Source organism: Bos indicus, chromosome 4, assembly GCF_029378745.1.
Source record: "Bos indicus isolate NIAB-ARS_2022 breed Sahiwal x Tharparkar chromosome 4, NIAB-ARS_B.indTharparkar_mat_pri_1.0, whole genome shotgun sequence".
Lineage (NCBI taxonomy): Eukaryota > Metazoa > Chordata > Mammalia > Artiodactyla > Bovidae > Bos > Bos indicus.
This window is the reverse complement of record NC_091763.1, coordinates 12,126,746-12,143,546: the sequence shown is the minus strand read 5'-3', so window position 1 is coordinate 12,143,546 and position 16,801 is coordinate 12,126,746. Positions and strand designations below refer to the sequence as shown.

Sequence of the window (16,801 nt, the reverse complement as noted above, 5' to 3'; positions counted from 1 at the left end):
GCAGATATCTGTGAGGAGAAGCAATGCTGTGCCACAGTTGCAGCACATTGGAATCAGAGCTATGCTGACTTGTAATCGTCAGTTGTAAACGAATGGGACTGTGGGTTTTGGAGGACTCCACTTGTTTCTTTTCGAAGAAAGCCAGTACAGGCATTTTGTTCATAATTGAGGAATCACATATGCTCTCAACTAGGTTTAATTAAATGCCTACAGGGAATGAAGATTTTCCTGTTATGAACCTGTGAAAGGATTCCAAGAAATCAACATCTCTGCTATTTTTTTCCCCCAGAAACCTTAACCGGAAGACTTAATCCTTGGTAATTAATTAAATTCTCTTGAGTCCTGACAGGAGAGTCCGAATCAAAATTAAATTAGAGGCCAAACCACCTTTAAATTCAGGAACAATTATACTTTAACAATGGAGGCAGAATGTTGGCCATAAAGGGTAATTGGATATAGAAATAACTGATACGTGACTAAAACTGTCTTGATTTTTTATTTTAAACAGAGACCATGCCCCTAAAAGGGGCAAGGGGACTTGTGTTCATATGAATAAAAGCCTCTTAAACTGATATTAGAAAATATAATTTCTGATGATTTTGCCTTAATGATTCGGAACAACTGATTTCAGATTAGGAAAGTCATAGCAAAATGCTAGCAGCATGTTTCTTCATAGAGAGTTTCTTAACAGTTTCCTTCTAGAGGCTAGGGATTTTGGCTAGAGTAAATAAATGAAGACACGTTTGGGAAGTGATTTACTCACAGAGGGTCCAGGGGGACCAGTCCGTCCAGCAGCACCAGGGAAACCAGTAGCCCCCTAAAAGCAAGCACATTAAAATTCCCCAGTCAGCACCAACTCCAGGAATCTGGGTAAGAAGGAAAATCCTCAATACATGTGACCAAGGACGGACCAAAGAGTAGGGAGTGACAGCCCTGGAGAGGGTTTTATTTTAACCAGGACCCCAAAGACCCTCCATCTCCACACATCTTCCTGACCAGCATGGCCCAGATTGCAGTGCACGTGTTTTGCATTAAGGCTCTGATAGTTCTTTCTGAAATGCTATTAGATTATATGATGCTTATAAAGGCAAGACACTATTATATTATTATACATCAATGTGTATATATTAGTAACTCTTAACCACCTGGCTAGGTGCTAAGGGAATGGACATGGAGTAAGTCATTTTGTTTTCAGAGGAAGGTACAGTAAAAGACCAAGGTATTAACTGCTGTCCAATGAGAGGAGGAAGGAGTCAGTGGAGTTCATTCCTAGGGAGCTCTGGGTCTCTAGGGAGTCAGTGTGACCCAGGGAAGGGACTTGGTCAGGCAGAAGAGGGGTGTATCAATAGAAGGATAAAAGGTACCAGAGAAATATTTTATCCATTTCACAATGAAACTACCTGGGTTTAACCTTGTTATTACTACCTCAAGTAAAGTGGTAAGAATATACAAGGCACTGAGTTCCAGCTGGAATTTAAGTTAACATTCCAGGAACATGACCCTTAACTTCAGTATCAGAATTTCTCCAGAGTTAGCTTGAGCCTCAAGACTCCCCTTATTATAGTCCAAATTACCAAAAATTCCCAAACTCTCTAGTTGTCCCTAATAGCTTCTGAAGAAAGAAAAGCGATACAAATCCACTGTAAGTACTCACAGGGGGCCCTCCATCACCACGACTTCCAGCAGGACCAGGTGGGCCATTTGGACCCTACATGCAAACAAAGAAAGATGGGGTCAAATCACAGAACAACCTTTATAAATGTTACTCTTTTCTCCAAATGGATTATTTCCATGTCTGTTAGAAGCAAATCTAGAGATTATCTTTGTTACATAAAATCCCCACTTCAATATTACCACCTTTAGGGGGTTATCCAATAAATGAGATAAAACAATATTTATGATACTTTTATAATATGTAAAGTGGGTACACAAGTTTTAACTCATTTTAAAAATAGTCTTCTGTCTGCTATGTTCCCTGATGGGTAGTAGGCACTTGATTGATATATGTTGTTACAAGATTTCATGGGTAACTGCCCAGGCTGTGTTGACCACTTGTGGATTCAACTTACAGACGGACCGGCAGCTCCAACGGGGCCTGTGGGACCAACAGGACCATTTTCACCCTTGGGTCCTTTGGTTCCTCTCTCTCCTTTAGCACCAGGTTGACCAGCAGCACCCTGTAGGAAAGGAACAGTTACAGTTCAGGTGTTCCAGTGCACTCTATTTGTTCACTTGGGGTGTTTCCGGATGAACTTTCATCACATGATACTCACAGCAGGACCAGCAAATCCGTTGGGGCCAGCGGGACCGACCTCACCACGTTCACCCTAGGTGGGAGAAGGGATTGCAAAATATCTTAGCAAACCTCAGACTCATCGGTGTCTAAAAGTTATGAGGGTCCAAATTGATCCAGAATTGATCTACTTACAGGGCTACCACGAGGACCAGCAGGGCCAGCAGGGCCAGCGGGACCAGCTTCACCCTACAAAGGGACCCAAAATGAGTGCATCAGTGCGCCTCCCACAGATGCTCAAAGAGGTAGGCAGGAAAGGAGACAGAGGGAGCCAGTGGGTTCTCGTCAGAGTTCACAACTGCATCCAAAGAGGCGACTAATCCCCATCTCACAGATAGAAGTGAAATGGACTCTTACTCTGCCTAATGTTGTATTCATTTTGGAGGTTGCAGGGGCATTGGTCATACACTTGTAGAAATATTATAAGTCAGTGTCCGCAATACCAGAAGGAGGACATTTTAATTTTTAGATGGACACGAGGCTGATCTACTTGTGGCAATTTGCACAATACAATAAATAATGTCTATTTTAAGTGGACTGTTCGATGTGAAATAGGAACACATGTATTTTATTGATTTTTTTTTTTTTTTTTACAATTGAAGGCTTCAGCAAAGCTCAGTACATTAGGATATTGTTAATGGGCAACCCCAAAAGACTTTCAAACAAATGATAGGGATTAAGATATAGCTCAGATACCAGGCACATGTATAGAAAAGGAAGAGAACTTTAACCACGTAGCATTTGTTCTCTGCTGCCCCACACTAACAGGTATGTTTTTAAATAGATGGGCTTTATACAAAGGCATAAAAATGAATTGCTGGGGCCCTATGGGACCAGGGCAGCAGGGAATTTTCGATATTGCTATCAGTCAGAGAGTTGCAAGTCAGTGAAAATGCATGCTTACCCGGTCCCCATTGGCTCCAGCAGGGCCAGGAGCACCAATAGCACCAGGAGCACCCTAGACCCCAAAAGAGAAGTCTTGTCAATAACACCCGGTACCGTCAGAAGGGACACTTACCCTCTCCCCTTGCTGTGCTTATTCAGTGGTGGAACACTTTCACTGGACACTCGGGATAGACATCAAGAAAGCCTCTGATGCATTTCAGTTCTAATTATCAAGGCATCAGAAGCCACTCCCAGGAGGAGAGTTACCGCAGTGGTGAAGGTCATGGAAATGTCTAGGTTATGGCCAGATTAGGAACTGCAGAGATCTGAACTCTCTGCTCTTTTAAAATTCCCTGGAGGGTAGCAAATGACTAGCGTTGTTAAGAAGAGTTAGGACTGTGTGATTCAGAGACAGGACTATGATGAATGTGTCACAGGGAGCTCCCAGCACTGAGGGAGAGGTGAGAAGAACCAAAGGGGCTTATGGCCCGGAAAAGCCATGAGGCCAGTATTCTAGAGTAGGATTATTATACCTTGATGGGACTATCATTGGCACCTCCACGCCATTAACAGTTAATCTTGGGGCGGCTCTTGAATGATAAATTCTTAGGGTATATAGAACCTTGTTATAGGATATGGCTTCTTAAAATGCAAGAATTACTGCTTTTTTTTTTTTTTTTCTAAAGCCCTATGTTAGTTTAAACAATAATTTAATGTTCTGTTAAACCCAGAGATTTGGGGTGGTAGTTTGCACTTGGTACAGTTAAAACTAAGGAAGGGAGAAAATTCATAATTTTCATAATTTTCAAGGGAGTAAGTCCTCTTTTGAATTTTTCTTTTGGAACATGTAAAATGATGTGATTGGAATACCCTTTTACTAACCCTGACTCTCTCTTTTGTCAGTTCCATTTTGGAAAGCTTCTCAACTCAAATGGAGTGAAATGTTTAAAAAAAAAACACCAATATAAGTACAAATAGAATTCTACTCACACGAGCACCATCTCTACCAGGGCTACCAATGTCACCTCTGAGACCAGTTTCACCCTAAAAGTATAAAGCAAAAGCAACTTTTTATTTCCCAACCAAACTTTTGAATCAAAATTGAGTTTTTTTTTTTCTACAGAAGCTATAATTCATTTAATATAATTCATAACATAATATAATTTAATAAAATTATAAAATAATTTAATATAATTCATAATATAATTCATTTAAGATCTTTAGTAATGTTTTGATTTCCTACCATCTTCTAAAAACTCGAATGGAAATACTCATTTGATAGAAATACGGAAGGAAAAAATAACAACAACAAAAAAATTCAAGTCCCTTTCCAGATTAGTGTTAACTATTCTTTACTAATTTCCATGCACCCTCCTGAAGCATAATCAAGTGAGGTACAAACTCATGTGGACAGAATTATAAGGCAACATCACAATGGGCTTCAGCGGCCGATCCCTCTTATGGCATAACTAATGCAGCAGCACGGTTGACAGCTGTTCAATATAGCTTCTTCCCATTAATTAGGGCAGGCGGAGGCATTATTGTTAGTGGCATTAAAATGAGCCTCATGTATTACTCAACACCATCTGTTTGCGTGAAATTCCATGGTAGCAAGGAATTTTGCCAGATTGGTGAGTTTAGAAACACGTAGGTGCTAGGTGGCAGAGGGAAATGTATACAGATAGATATCAAAATGCTACCAGACCACCTGCCAAGAACCGTTTAAAAAAAAAAGGTTAACCTTGTGCAGCCTTGTTTGCTAGAGTTCATCAACAGTATGTGTTAAGGCCCAGCGCCGAGAGTACCTTTTCTCCCTTGCCTCCAGGAATGCCAGCCGCACCCCTCTCTCCTGGGAGTCCGCTAGGACCAGATGGGCCAGCAGTGCCTGGAGCGCCAACCACACCCGGTTCACCCTTGAATCAAACACATGCGAAAACAATTATTGCTGCGGTAAAAAGAAGAAAGTGGAGAGACGAACTCTTGAAGGCTTCCAATTTATACATTTAATGGATAGCATTCTCTCCTGCCTAGAGAGACACAAAGGAGGCTGACCGAAAGAGGGAGGCTCTAAGTGAGGGAGACGCTGTTAATGACCCAGGACCGAAGAGAAGTGGGGGGTGGGGACGGGGGCCCGCCAAGTTTTCTATAACCCGCTCTTAAAGGCAGGCAGGCCTGCAGGAGAAGAGAGGACGACAATGGGAGGCAGAAAGGGAAGAATGTGCGCCCACAAACATGTTTCAAGGTGAAGTCTCTTAGCCTAGACAGGAAATGTGGAAAGAGACCTCATCAACCAGGGAGATGTTTACATTTTAATCTTCTTAAGAGTGGGACTATAGCTTCCATTTTTCTATAACACCTTACAATTCCATGTACTTAAAATCTGTTGACTGGCTTCCGAGATAAAACCCTTTGAAAGTACTTTCTCAGAGAACCAATATTTCCATTCTTCCTTCCTCTCGCCCTCCTACCTTATTGTTATTTTTTCCAATATCCTTCCATATACCAAAATAGCTTTTTACAGTGACTCTTTACCCCGTAAAGGTAAGAATCAGAAGTAGTATAAATTGCCTTCTTTTTACCGTGGTTGAAGTAATCTGTTTTTCAGAAATGTATGATTCCATCTATTTTAAGATCTAAATCACAGGTTCTATTTTGAAACGCAAGTTTTCAGGCTTAGGTTTTGGAGATGAAAGTACTGTCCAGTTAGTTTTTATCATCACAAATTCTCTTATTAAAATTGAGTTACTTTTTGAAATTTTACTCTAGGATGTTGGGAAAGTATAAAGGTTCATTCTCTAAAAATTGTGTCCAGATATGTATGGTGTTTCTAGATTAAGACAAAAGTATGAATAGTGTGATGAGAAAAGAGTAAAAACCCATACTAATTCATTTATGTGTGTACAACACTGGGGTTTTGCTTCCTTTGGAATAATTTGGGTCTACTAGAATCAGACTGTTATTTACTGAGGTGGAAATCATTACCAAACTGAAAGTAAATTTTAAAAATCTGAGAAATAATTCATTTACTATTGTAAAGGATTTTACTTATTCTAGAGCATACTGGGCCAAACCAGCAATAGAGATCACATTTTACCTTGTTTCCATCAGGCCCTGGGGGTCCAGAAGGACCTCGGCTTCCAATAGGCCCAGTAGGCCCAGCAGCACCACTTTCACCTGGGGGCCCACGCTCCCCCTGTGGGAAGGAAGCAGAAAAAGTGTTGTGCTGCTCATCATTTTCCGAGATATCACGTTATACATCAGAGTTCATGCTTGTTTAGCTTCTGAATCCCAGCTCTCCATTTACAAGCAAATTACAATTACTTTCCCATAATTTCTCTGCTAGTAAAACAAAAGGATGGGATGAGACAATCTCTAAGGTCTTATTCAGTTCTAGTGGTCTGTGGCTACAATGTCAAAATCTGTTGCCTCTCGAGTATAATGTTCAACTTTTAGAATTCATTTCCTCTTTTTGGCCTTTTTCTGTGATATTAATAGATCCATAGGTAAAAACAGATGCCAGTTATACACAGTATTCAAAGGGAAAGATTGTATCATTTTCAGTGAGAAGATTAAGATTATAAATCTTAATAAGATTTACATATCTTAAATAAGATTATATATCCTCATATCTATGCTCTCTTTTTACAATTGCACACAATAGGGATGTAACAGGTATAATATATATATATGTGTGTGTGTGTATACATATATATAAAACAGAATATATATATATATGAAATGTGTATATTTGTATATATGTCTATTTATTTTTCTACCTATCTAAATATGTCCCAATTTACATATAAATATCACTACAACATAGCATTCTATGGTTCAGAATATTTAACATGTAAGTCCACACTGTAACTGCTTCAAAGACCCTTGTTACAATTTGGTTCTATGGTCCTGAAGAAATGAAGTTGCTCAGTCCTGTGAGACTCTTTGCAATCCTATGGATAGTAGCTTAGCAGGATCCTCCATTTGTGGAATTTTCCAGGCAAAAGGACTGGAGTGGCTTGCCATTTCATTCTCCAGGGGATCTTCCCAATGGTCGTATGTCACTACATTTGTGCAGGCATCCCAGCTTTATGGTAACTAACTACATAACAGGATACTTTAGGGGCCAACCAATCTTTCCAGTTAGTCTAATGACCACAGGCAAATTATATAAATTTAATTTTTTAAATAAGAGTAGGCTCATGATTTCAGATTTTAGGCTTTGAGTACCAACAGGCATTGCAAAAATTGACTTTAAATCTTAATAGGATATTACTTTTCCTTAGCTCAGGTCAAGCCACTGTCATAAACATACCTCACATATGTGTATAAGTCACTGAATATAATACACATATTAGTTCACTTATGTTTTTTATACTTTGTGGATTTTTAATAAGAAATATGAGCAATTAGATACAAAAGTCTATTATCAATTTAGAAATTGATTTGACTATAGAAGAATATCAGAAATTTGTTGTTACAAGGTCATCAGTAGTTTTTAGAAGAAAGCACAATATTTCTTTTAAAAATATTGCCAGGAGATTATGAAAGTAATACTTACTCTTGCACCAGCAGGGCCAGGGAGACCAAATTCACCAGGGATACCCTAGGCAAAACATGGGAATAAATAAAGTATGACATTTACGTATTTTCTCTAGATCCACTTATGTTTACGATGTTTAGAAAATTTTTGAAAGAGTAAAATAAAGCCAAATGGGCTCTACCTCCACAAGTGTATAAGTACACAGGCTGTTAGGAACAAGAAAACTTTCCGTGGTGTATGGAAAGATTTTTTAAAAAGTGAGAATTCCACTGATACGAAAGATAGATCTCCCCTAGAACCTGGTAGAAAATTTTAGTTTCTCATTATTTAGTGTATTGCTTCTTTAAAGGTGACAAAAGACTCTTCTCCTTTGATAATATAATAAATAATGATGATGAACAGTATCAGACATTGCCTATTTTTAGTTATATAACAGACTGCTCTCTTAATAGAAACAATCATATTCTGCCCATTACCTAGTTAATTGTATACCCAAGTGTATCTCCTTTATTACTGACCAGCTGTCTCCTTAATGTGCCCCACTGTTGACAAAGGAGAGCAGGCCGCAGAATGTAGCTGAATTGAAGCACATTCATCACAATTATAGATAAAATGACTCAGAGCTCATGCCCTGATTGTGAATAGCAGTGTCATGTCTGAATGCCAAGAAAAACATTAAAAGCAATTTTTCAGGGCCTAGTTTGATGGAAAATCAGTGCATTTACTTCTTTTCTATGGAGAGGGAAATAATCTGTATTTTAACATTACCAAGAACAATACAAAAAAGTAAGGCTATTAAATGGAATGTTCATGATATATTTCACTTCCATAATATGATGTTTCATTCAATCCTTAAAACAAAGTAATTTGAATGAAAATGAGTAACTTGGCTCATTCTCTCCAACAGTACCAACATACGTGGAACACTATCATTAACATATGAAATATGAAGTTTCCTTTTGTATGTCATAATTGCACTGCAGTAGGATATTAAACAGAGGAAAAGTCCCAAGTTTAGGCAAATTTATGATCACTTGTTTTACTCACCCTTTCTCCTGGTTTGCCAGCTTCACCAGCTGTGCCTGCAGGGCCAGGCAGACCCTAGATGAAAAAAATACAAACCTCCATCTTTATGACTATATTTGGGGGATTGTCTAATAATTGGTTTTGGGGGGAACTATCTAATATCAATATGATCACTAACCATATTGTAATCCCTTCATAACTGTTATGAAGGGATTACAGAAAAGTTTGCCTTGAAAAACATGTACCCTTCTTTGCTTCAGTTCTTTTAAAAATTTTTTAATTGGAGAATTGCTTTACAGTGCTGTGTTGGTTCCTGCCAACATTGTAAATCAGCCATAAGTATACACAAGTCTTCTCCCCCTGAGCCACCCTGCCTCTCCCACCCCAATCTCACCCCTCTAGGTCATGACAGAGCACCAGACTGGGGGGTCCCTGTGTTACACAGAGAAGCTGTGAGCAGCTTCTCACTCGCCATCTATTTGCTTCAGTTCTGAAATCATGTTCTGTGTGGTAGGGGAGAGTGGTGTAATGATTTACCACTGGACAGTCTGACCAAAGTAATCATACGGACCCCTAGTCTGAATGTTTTAGCTGACTTACCTGGAAGCCTGGAGGACCAGCAGGACCCTGTTCACCTTTTCCACCTTGGACACCCTGAAAGTGATAGGAAAGATTACATAGAGGCACATGCCACCCTTGCTTTCTAGCTACATAACTTTCAGACTGGAGAAGAAACAGAAATGGCCATTTTTGCGGGATTAGATTCATTTTAGGGCAGAATAGGACAAGAGTGGGAGAATACTCACCTGTAGCCCAGGGGGTCCCTGAGCACCGTTGTTGCCATCGGGACCTGGAGCGCCCTAAAATGTTTAGCAGAAAGGCTCAGTGTCAGTCACTCCTGAGTCAGACAATATAAGGTTCCCTAAAGCACGTGTGACTTCCTCAAAACAAAGCTTGACATTTTTGCATGAGTTAAATATATTGTGGGTCCCCAACCAAGGCCCAAATACTGCCTACTGACTTTTTGATATGGCTTATGGGAAATCCATGGATGAAGGGCTAGAGAATGCTACTAGCATATTCATAGCTTTTAAATCACAAAATGAATTAAATAAAAGCCAAAAGCATCCATAAATATTTTTGACTTAGTATACATTCTGATTTGTTCTATAGCTCACTGCCTTCTAAGTGTGGTTAAAGAGAAAAGACATTGTTTGATTGTAAAAGGAACCTTGGGGGTACCACTGTAGAAAGAAAGTGATGGAATGATATGTAATGGCCTCAAAGATGTGTTGTGGTCGTTCAGTTGTTCAGTCATGTCCAAGTCTTCGTGACCCCCATGCACTGCAGCACGCCAGGCCTCCCTGTCCTTCACTATCTCCCAGAGCTTGCTCAAACTCATGTCCATTGAGTCAGTGATGCCATCCAACCATCTCATCCTCTGTCACCCCCTTCTCCTCTGCCGTCAATCTGTCCTGCCATCAGGGTCTTTTCCAAGGAGTGTATCCTGTGTGAATAAATACCACATGGATAGAGTCACACAGAAATGAACACCTACCCGAGCACCAGCAAGACCAGCATGACCTTTTTCACCAGCTTTGCCAGGATCACCCTATAATAAACATTTAAAAAACATACATTTAATGTCAAATTAACCATGACAATTCTGAAATATGAATATCTTGGTTTTTTTTTTTTTAGCTTCCTCATCCTTGAATTCTGTTATCTAAGGCACGACCCATCATTGTGCAGATCTAGATTACAATAAAGTCCAGCTGTGTCCGCAGACGTAAGCAACTCAGGATGTGAGTTTTCACAATGACATACTGGAGGTCAACTTTTAATGTGCTAAGTGGTAAGTTACAGTTTTCTTGTGTTGAAAGGGACCCCTTGAGGTAGAGGGGACTGATGCCAGAGAGAAATGAGAGTTTTGATGAAATGTGACGCAAAGAAGTGCTGAGGGAGAGGAGGTGGTGGTGATTCTTACACTGGGGCCTTTGGGTCCAGGGAATCCAATGTTGCCAGGCTCTCCTCTTGCTCCCGCTGGGCCAATGGGTCCAGGTCTGCCGTCAATACCAGGGAGACCCTGAAACCAGAGTTTATTTAGTGTTCACTCAGCATCTACAGGATCTCACAACCTCAAGCTTATGATTCTGCCATGGGATGAAAAGAATCATCTTCTGAATGCATAGAACTTCTTCTAGAAGATGTCATAAATCCATTTTCCTTTTCCAAATAGGATGTCAGTACACATGCACCCAAGTCAATCTCCTCTGTACACAATCCCTCCCTTCTCCTTCTTTTCCAAACCTTATCACCCTCTTCCATTTTCCCTGCCCTGTTTCTTTTTCCTTTTGCCTCCTGTGCTCATTTGGACTCTGTAATTACAATCTATTACTTTGCATTCCCAGACATATGTGTGGCTGATACTTATTTTCAGTATAAACGTCTTCATGTGTAAATAAGCTACAGAATAGACTTGATAAGGGTGCAATAAGTGTCCTTGAAAATATAAGTGATACTCACCACAGGACCTTCTTTACCAGCTGGGCCGATATTTCCAGGGGAACCTGGGAAACCCTGTAAAACAAATGAGGATGCCTTCCTATTGGCACTTTCACACATCTACTCACGGTTCCAGTGAATTGAAATGTCACAAAAGCACTTTTCTCCCAATTTTTGTTTGTTGCCTTAGGGCAAAAATTAGGGATATCAGCCCTAGCCAGGAGGTATGAAAAAGCTCTGAAAACTTTCTTCATTCTATTTTAAATGCCTTTCCTTTTATTGAATTTTCGTGCAACTGACCCATTTAAAGATATCTCAAGAAACTGTTGAACAACACCATATGGGCAAAACGTATATGTTTTTCTATCTTGTAATAGAAAAACAAATAATTTTAGTAAGCAGTTTTCAAAGTGGATTTTTTTTTATTGCTATGTTTGGTGTCTTTATTACTTATTTATGGTACAATTACAGTTGATACCCATCCATAAGAGATAATGGAGGCAAAAAATTACTCTATTGCTATGGATTAGAGCGTCTACGGCTCCAAAGGTCATTTCTCCATGGCTAGTGTGATGCTGAATACATTATAGCACTTTGTGATTGCTAGAAAAATGACTCACTTATGAATGTAATAACCTGATAATGTATAGTCCTAATACATTTCGTGAACACCTTATATAAAACTCACAAATTGAGATAAAAGATTCATGCTGATAGGAGAACCAACCTAATTTGGATATATTAAAATAAATCTATTCTTCCAAAAACCTCACAGCCATTGTATCAAGTAATAAATAGGACATTTATGAACTAACTAAATTCGTCAAAATATCTACTTGGCTTTGATAAATTAAAAAAAGAACTGTCAGCAAGTTTACTAACAAATTAACTTTTGTTTTTTTAAAAATTATTGTTGTCTTCAAATATTAATCATCCCTTTAAAAAAGGAAACAGTGCCAGGTGTGACTTTCTCAGAATCAATCTGAAACTTACTCGGGGTCCCATGAGGCCAGGCTCTCCAGGGCGACCAGAATCTCCATTGGGACCTCGCACACCAGCAGGGCCAGTTGCACCACGGCTACCAGCAGGACCCTATTGAAAAGAAGAGGGAGGGGAGCTTGTTAAAGCCAGTGTCATACCCACCACCAGAAGCATCAAGTTCCTTTCCAGGATATGAATAATGGACAACTTACCATGACACCAGCTCTGCCATCAGCTCCAGGTAGACCACGGGAGCCAGGATTTCCCTGTAAGAAAGTACACAAAACACAGAAGAAAATCAGAGAAAATTCTTCCATTAGGTAGAACAGAATTTATTGAAACATGGCACGCATGCAAGAAATCTTGATGCCCTTCAGCGGGGGATACAATAACAAACCAAGCCAAAAAACTTCCTCCAAACCCCAAAGGAATGTGTGGGAGAAGCATTCTGCAAAAGTAGGTCAACCCTGTTTCCAGACCAATTTTATAACATATCAAATTGAGAGTCAGTGATTTAAGACAGCAGATGGAAAGCAGATGCCTCCTTCATCTAGAAAATGCACTTGGTAATTCTAACCAATTCCCAGTGAAGGAGTGCCTCTGGCGTGTCTGGGTGTCAAGAGTGTTTGGAACCTACCCTCAGCCCAGGAGGTCCTGGGGGGCCAGCGGGTCCGATTTCTCCAGTGGAGCCTCTCTTTCCTTCTTCACCACTGGGGCCAGGAGGACCTGGCTGCCCAACAGCACCCTATTTAATTAAAAAAAAAAAAGGAAACGCAGGAAAATAAAAATTGTCTTTACATCCAGCTAGAGAAAAAGCAATAACTTAAAAACAACAGTATTACTTTTTGGATTGAAAAAGTAGTAATTACTTAAAACTGTGACTACAGAACTACTCACAGGCTCGCCCTTGTTGCCGCTCTCTCCTTTCGAACCAGCTGGGCCGGGCTCACCCTAGGGTCCAATACAAAACAGTGGTCAAATGACAGACATCTGTCACAGTCTTCTGGGAGACAAACATCGGGACTGCTCACGAGTCAAGGTGACGCGAGCTTTAGTTCTCTATGAAATACGCTCAGTTCACATGTGAACGGCCTACAGGGGAATAGTCTTGACTTGAGAGGATGAGACTGGTACCACAGAGATGTGCCTCCTTGACCTCTGGGTGATGTTCCAGGAGAACAGGAGGGGTGGGTGTGTCTGCGTGTGTGTGTGTGTGTGTGAGAGAGAGAGAGGCGGGGAGACGGTACACATACAGGTGCCTGAACTTATAGGAAAAATACACATTAAAAATGCTGGTGAAGAAAGAGAATGATTAGAAGGCAAGTGGAAGTCTAGACGGGGATGAAAGGATGGTAGGGATGGCATTTCAGAATGAGGGGAGCATCAGCCACGACCACTTACAACAAGTCCTCTGGCGCCAGTAGCACCAGCAGCGCCAACAGGGCCAGGAATACCCCGGGGTCCAGGGAGGCCGGGAGCCCCAGCAACACCGGGAAGGCCCTGGGGAAGAAAGGCAGCAAGGTCCATCACGAGACAACGAGAGACAGCGCCCACTAAACACACTGACAGCCACAGCGGCGCGCTTTAGCCGTATACTCACAGCAGCACCCTTAGCGCCAGGAAGCCCATTGGCTCCGGGGTTTCCCTGTAAGGAAAAGAAGGGAGAAGGATACGGTTCAGAGGGGTATTTCCGTTCTATGATCCTGCCTTCACTCCTTTCGTTTCCTTCCTCCTGCTCGGTTAGATTAACGACACTGGCTACTTACAGGAGGTCCGACAGGGCCAGAAAGGCCTGGGAGACCCACTTCACCACGGGGACCCGCGGGACCAGCAGGGCCAGGGTTACCAACAGGTCCGAGTTCACCCTAAAAGCAGGAATAGACACCGAGGCATTAGTCAGCAAAAAATGAGACAGCAAATCTCTGCTTTTAGGTCACCAAGTTTCATGACATTTCTTCAGAATTGCAATAATTTCCCTTATGAGGTCTGGTACCACAGATAATTCCAAGAACAGAGGAGCCTGGCAGGCAGGGGTCGTGAAGAGCTGGACACAACTGAGTGACTGAGCATGCACCACAGTTGTGGGTTTGCATTTCTATTTTCCTGGCCCGGATTGACCATCTTGGCTATCTGCTGTCTGCTATCTACGTCTGTCTCTCTCGGTAGAGACTCCGGTTCTCAACTAGTCAGTTCCAGCTCGTCTGAGAGAGTACGCCAGAGGAGCCCTATGGAATCAGTTTCCATGCCACCATCTTTATCTATGCCCACTGTGCTCAGAGTACAGAAAGATAATCTATTTCAGGTTTAGAGAGAGAAAACCAGCTGTTCTGTATCCAGTTTGAAGGAAGGACTAATTAAGCTGCTCTTCTGTAACCAGCTACCTGCAAACATAGTCCCTTTCTTTCACGTCACAATAAAAAGTTTTCAGGTAACGACAGTGGTCACCGGCGTTCTTACCTTGGGGCCAGGAGCACCTGGGAAGCCTGGAGGGCCAGCAGACCCAATGGGACCCTGAAATCACAGGAGACGGTGCTGAGAAGTTTCCTCCCAGTAAATTCACAAAACATTGAGAGAAGACTGAAGCGGCTTAGAGTGGTGTGGCCACAGTTAACGTTGGCCAAGAGCAAACTGACAGCCAGTCTGTTGTCAATGGTATATTATCAGAGGGAAGACATTCCAAGAATCCCAGGTGAGGTAGATTTTATTTTACATATCAACTACAAGCCTCGAGGATAGTAGTTCTTATAAACAGACCCTTCAGAGAACATTTAGTAAGGTGTCTAAAATGGCGTTATTTCACAAGGAATTAATAAAGAAGACAGCTCCATCCCACACTCCCAATCCTTCCAAATTCTTCAGTGTCAAAACTTACAGCAGGGCCCACAGGACCCACACTTCCATCACTTCCACGGGCACCCTATGAAGAAAAGAGAGGAAAGAAAGTCAAGTGCAAAGTTAAATGGCATATATTAGAAGCTTTTAAGAAAGAATAAAAAAGAACCAAACTGGAAGCACTCACAGCTGGGCCAGGGGCACCAACACGTCCTCTCTCACCAGGAAGACCACGGGCTCCCTAGAAGCAGAAATATTTCCAATGAAATCCAGAATTGCTAATTCAGGGAAAAGTCACAGGCGTCATTTGCTTTTTTCCAATTTCTAACATGTGCAAGAATCCACTGGAAATAAATAGGTCTTGTTCTAATTCCAACTAAAAGGTAATGGATTTCAATTAACTAGGAAGAAGCCTATTAGAAAAATATCAAAGAATACAATGCCAAGGGAAATGGTAATTAGCAAAAACATTAAAGAAGTTCCAGCTTGCAAAGAGTGTACACATTTTTTATTTACAGTAAAGTAATCAATACTTACCGTTTGACCTGGAGTTCCATTTTCACCAGGGGCACCAGGTTCACCCTACATGGAAAAGAAGGATTGAGTTTTTATTCATTATATATGTATATTACTTTTTTCTGATTGGGTAATTTTTACACCATCACTTCAGTTTCAACCATTCATGTATTCATGTCACATTTCTTACACAGACTGTTTCTCAATTATGCCAATCACGTAAGTTTTAAAAATTTATAAAATATGGGTTTTTATTTAGATAATATAAGATACCACAGTATTAGGGAGATGTGGTCGCGTGTTATTTACCCTTTCCCCAGTTTTCCCCTTAGATTTTGGATATCATTTAGACGAGGCTTATATATTAGAACGATAACATAAAAAGAGACAATACGGTAAATTGCTTGCAACATATTTACCCTCTTTAAAGTTATTTTGAACATAATATTTTTACTTTTATAAAATATGCATGAAAATCGGAAGTTTCCTAATATTTTATAGAGCTGTATTATTTCCAAGCTACATTCTTGAGTAAAAACCATGGTGGTGGTGGTGGTGGTGGTAATTTAATACTATGGCACATGAAAAGGAACTTTCCTTCAAGATAATCTAATTTAGATATAGAAGAAACCTGGTCTGTGAGACCATTTAAGAGGCTTCATTTCTAGGATTTTTATCTGAAGTGTGTTCTTTGTGAGTAAGCCCTAGAGTGGGAGTCAGGAATTCTAGCCTGTGCCCTTCTACTAGATGTGTGACTTTGGGCAAGTCACTCACTCTCTTTAAGCCTCAGTTTCCCTCATCTGCAAAATGAGAGCGTCTCCAAGGCTCCTCGCAGCCCTAGCATTTGATGGTGCTGTGATTAGTAGTCGGAGCTATTATCTTAGGCTCCAGGGAGGCTAAGTTTGACCTTATCCATTTGTGTGGCAGCTGCAAAGTTAGAACATATTCTCCATATTCATGTTCATTTCTGGTCCCACTAGTATTCGTTACTCATTAATTTGTAATTACGTTGGTATTCACTTTAATATCACATTATCTCCTTAATAGGAGAGAGAACATTTTATAGTTGAAAACGCTGTCAGAGAAGAGCCCAGCCGAGAGATAACACACTTCTGAGACTTTAATTACCTAATTAAAATTTTTTTGAGTGTGCGCAGATAAATCACAGGAAAGAGGTTGAAAAGTGTATTGTGACATGAATGTACCTATCTAATTAGTGCATG

At 40.6% G+C, this 16,801-nt stretch overlaps 1 protein-coding gene across 1 annotated transcript in view; it reads right to left on the bottom strand.

Annotated features, from left to right (window-relative positions):
- Positions 1 to 16,801, bottom strand: part of COL1A2 (collagen type I alpha 2 chain) — a 36,638-nt gene that overhangs the window by 7,988 nt on the left and 11,849 nt on the right. Inside the window, exons 13-39 of the mRNA XM_019959690.2 lie at positions 15,600 to 15,644; positions 15,250 to 15,303; positions 15,103 to 15,147; positions 14,688 to 14,741; positions 13,997 to 14,095; positions 13,831 to 13,875; positions 13,632 to 13,730; positions 13,128 to 13,181; positions 12,868 to 12,975; positions 12,443 to 12,496; positions 12,243 to 12,341; positions 11,271 to 11,324; positions 10,732 to 10,830; positions 10,303 to 10,356; positions 9,551 to 9,604; positions 9,345 to 9,398; positions 8,766 to 8,819; positions 7,737 to 7,781; positions 6,273 to 6,371; positions 4,984 to 5,091; positions 4,169 to 4,222; positions 3,198 to 3,251; positions 2,429 to 2,482; positions 2,274 to 2,327; positions 2,070 to 2,177; positions 1,655 to 1,708; positions 764 to 817 (exon numbers count right to left, since the gene is read on the bottom strand). Of these exons, the coding sequence (XP_019815249.2) occupies positions 764 to 817; positions 1,655 to 1,708; positions 2,070 to 2,177; positions 2,274 to 2,327; positions 2,429 to 2,482; positions 3,198 to 3,251; positions 4,169 to 4,222; positions 4,984 to 5,091; positions 6,273 to 6,371; positions 7,737 to 7,781; positions 8,766 to 8,819; positions 9,345 to 9,398; positions 9,551 to 9,604; positions 10,303 to 10,356; positions 10,732 to 10,830; positions 11,271 to 11,324; positions 12,243 to 12,341; positions 12,443 to 12,496; positions 12,868 to 12,975; positions 13,128 to 13,181; positions 13,632 to 13,730; positions 13,831 to 13,875; positions 13,997 to 14,095; positions 14,688 to 14,741; positions 15,103 to 15,147; positions 15,250 to 15,303; positions 15,600 to 15,644 (1,809 nt within the window). The remainder of the gene's footprint in view (positions 1 to 763; positions 818 to 1,654; positions 1,709 to 2,069; positions 2,178 to 2,273; positions 2,328 to 2,428; positions 2,483 to 3,197; positions 3,252 to 4,168; positions 4,223 to 4,983; positions 5,092 to 6,272; positions 6,372 to 7,736; positions 7,782 to 8,765; positions 8,820 to 9,344; positions 9,399 to 9,550; positions 9,605 to 10,302; positions 10,357 to 10,731; positions 10,831 to 11,270; positions 11,325 to 12,242; positions 12,342 to 12,442; positions 12,497 to 12,867; positions 12,976 to 13,127; positions 13,182 to 13,631; positions 13,731 to 13,830; positions 13,876 to 13,996; positions 14,096 to 14,687; positions 14,742 to 15,102; positions 15,148 to 15,249; positions 15,304 to 15,599; positions 15,645 to 16,801) is intronic.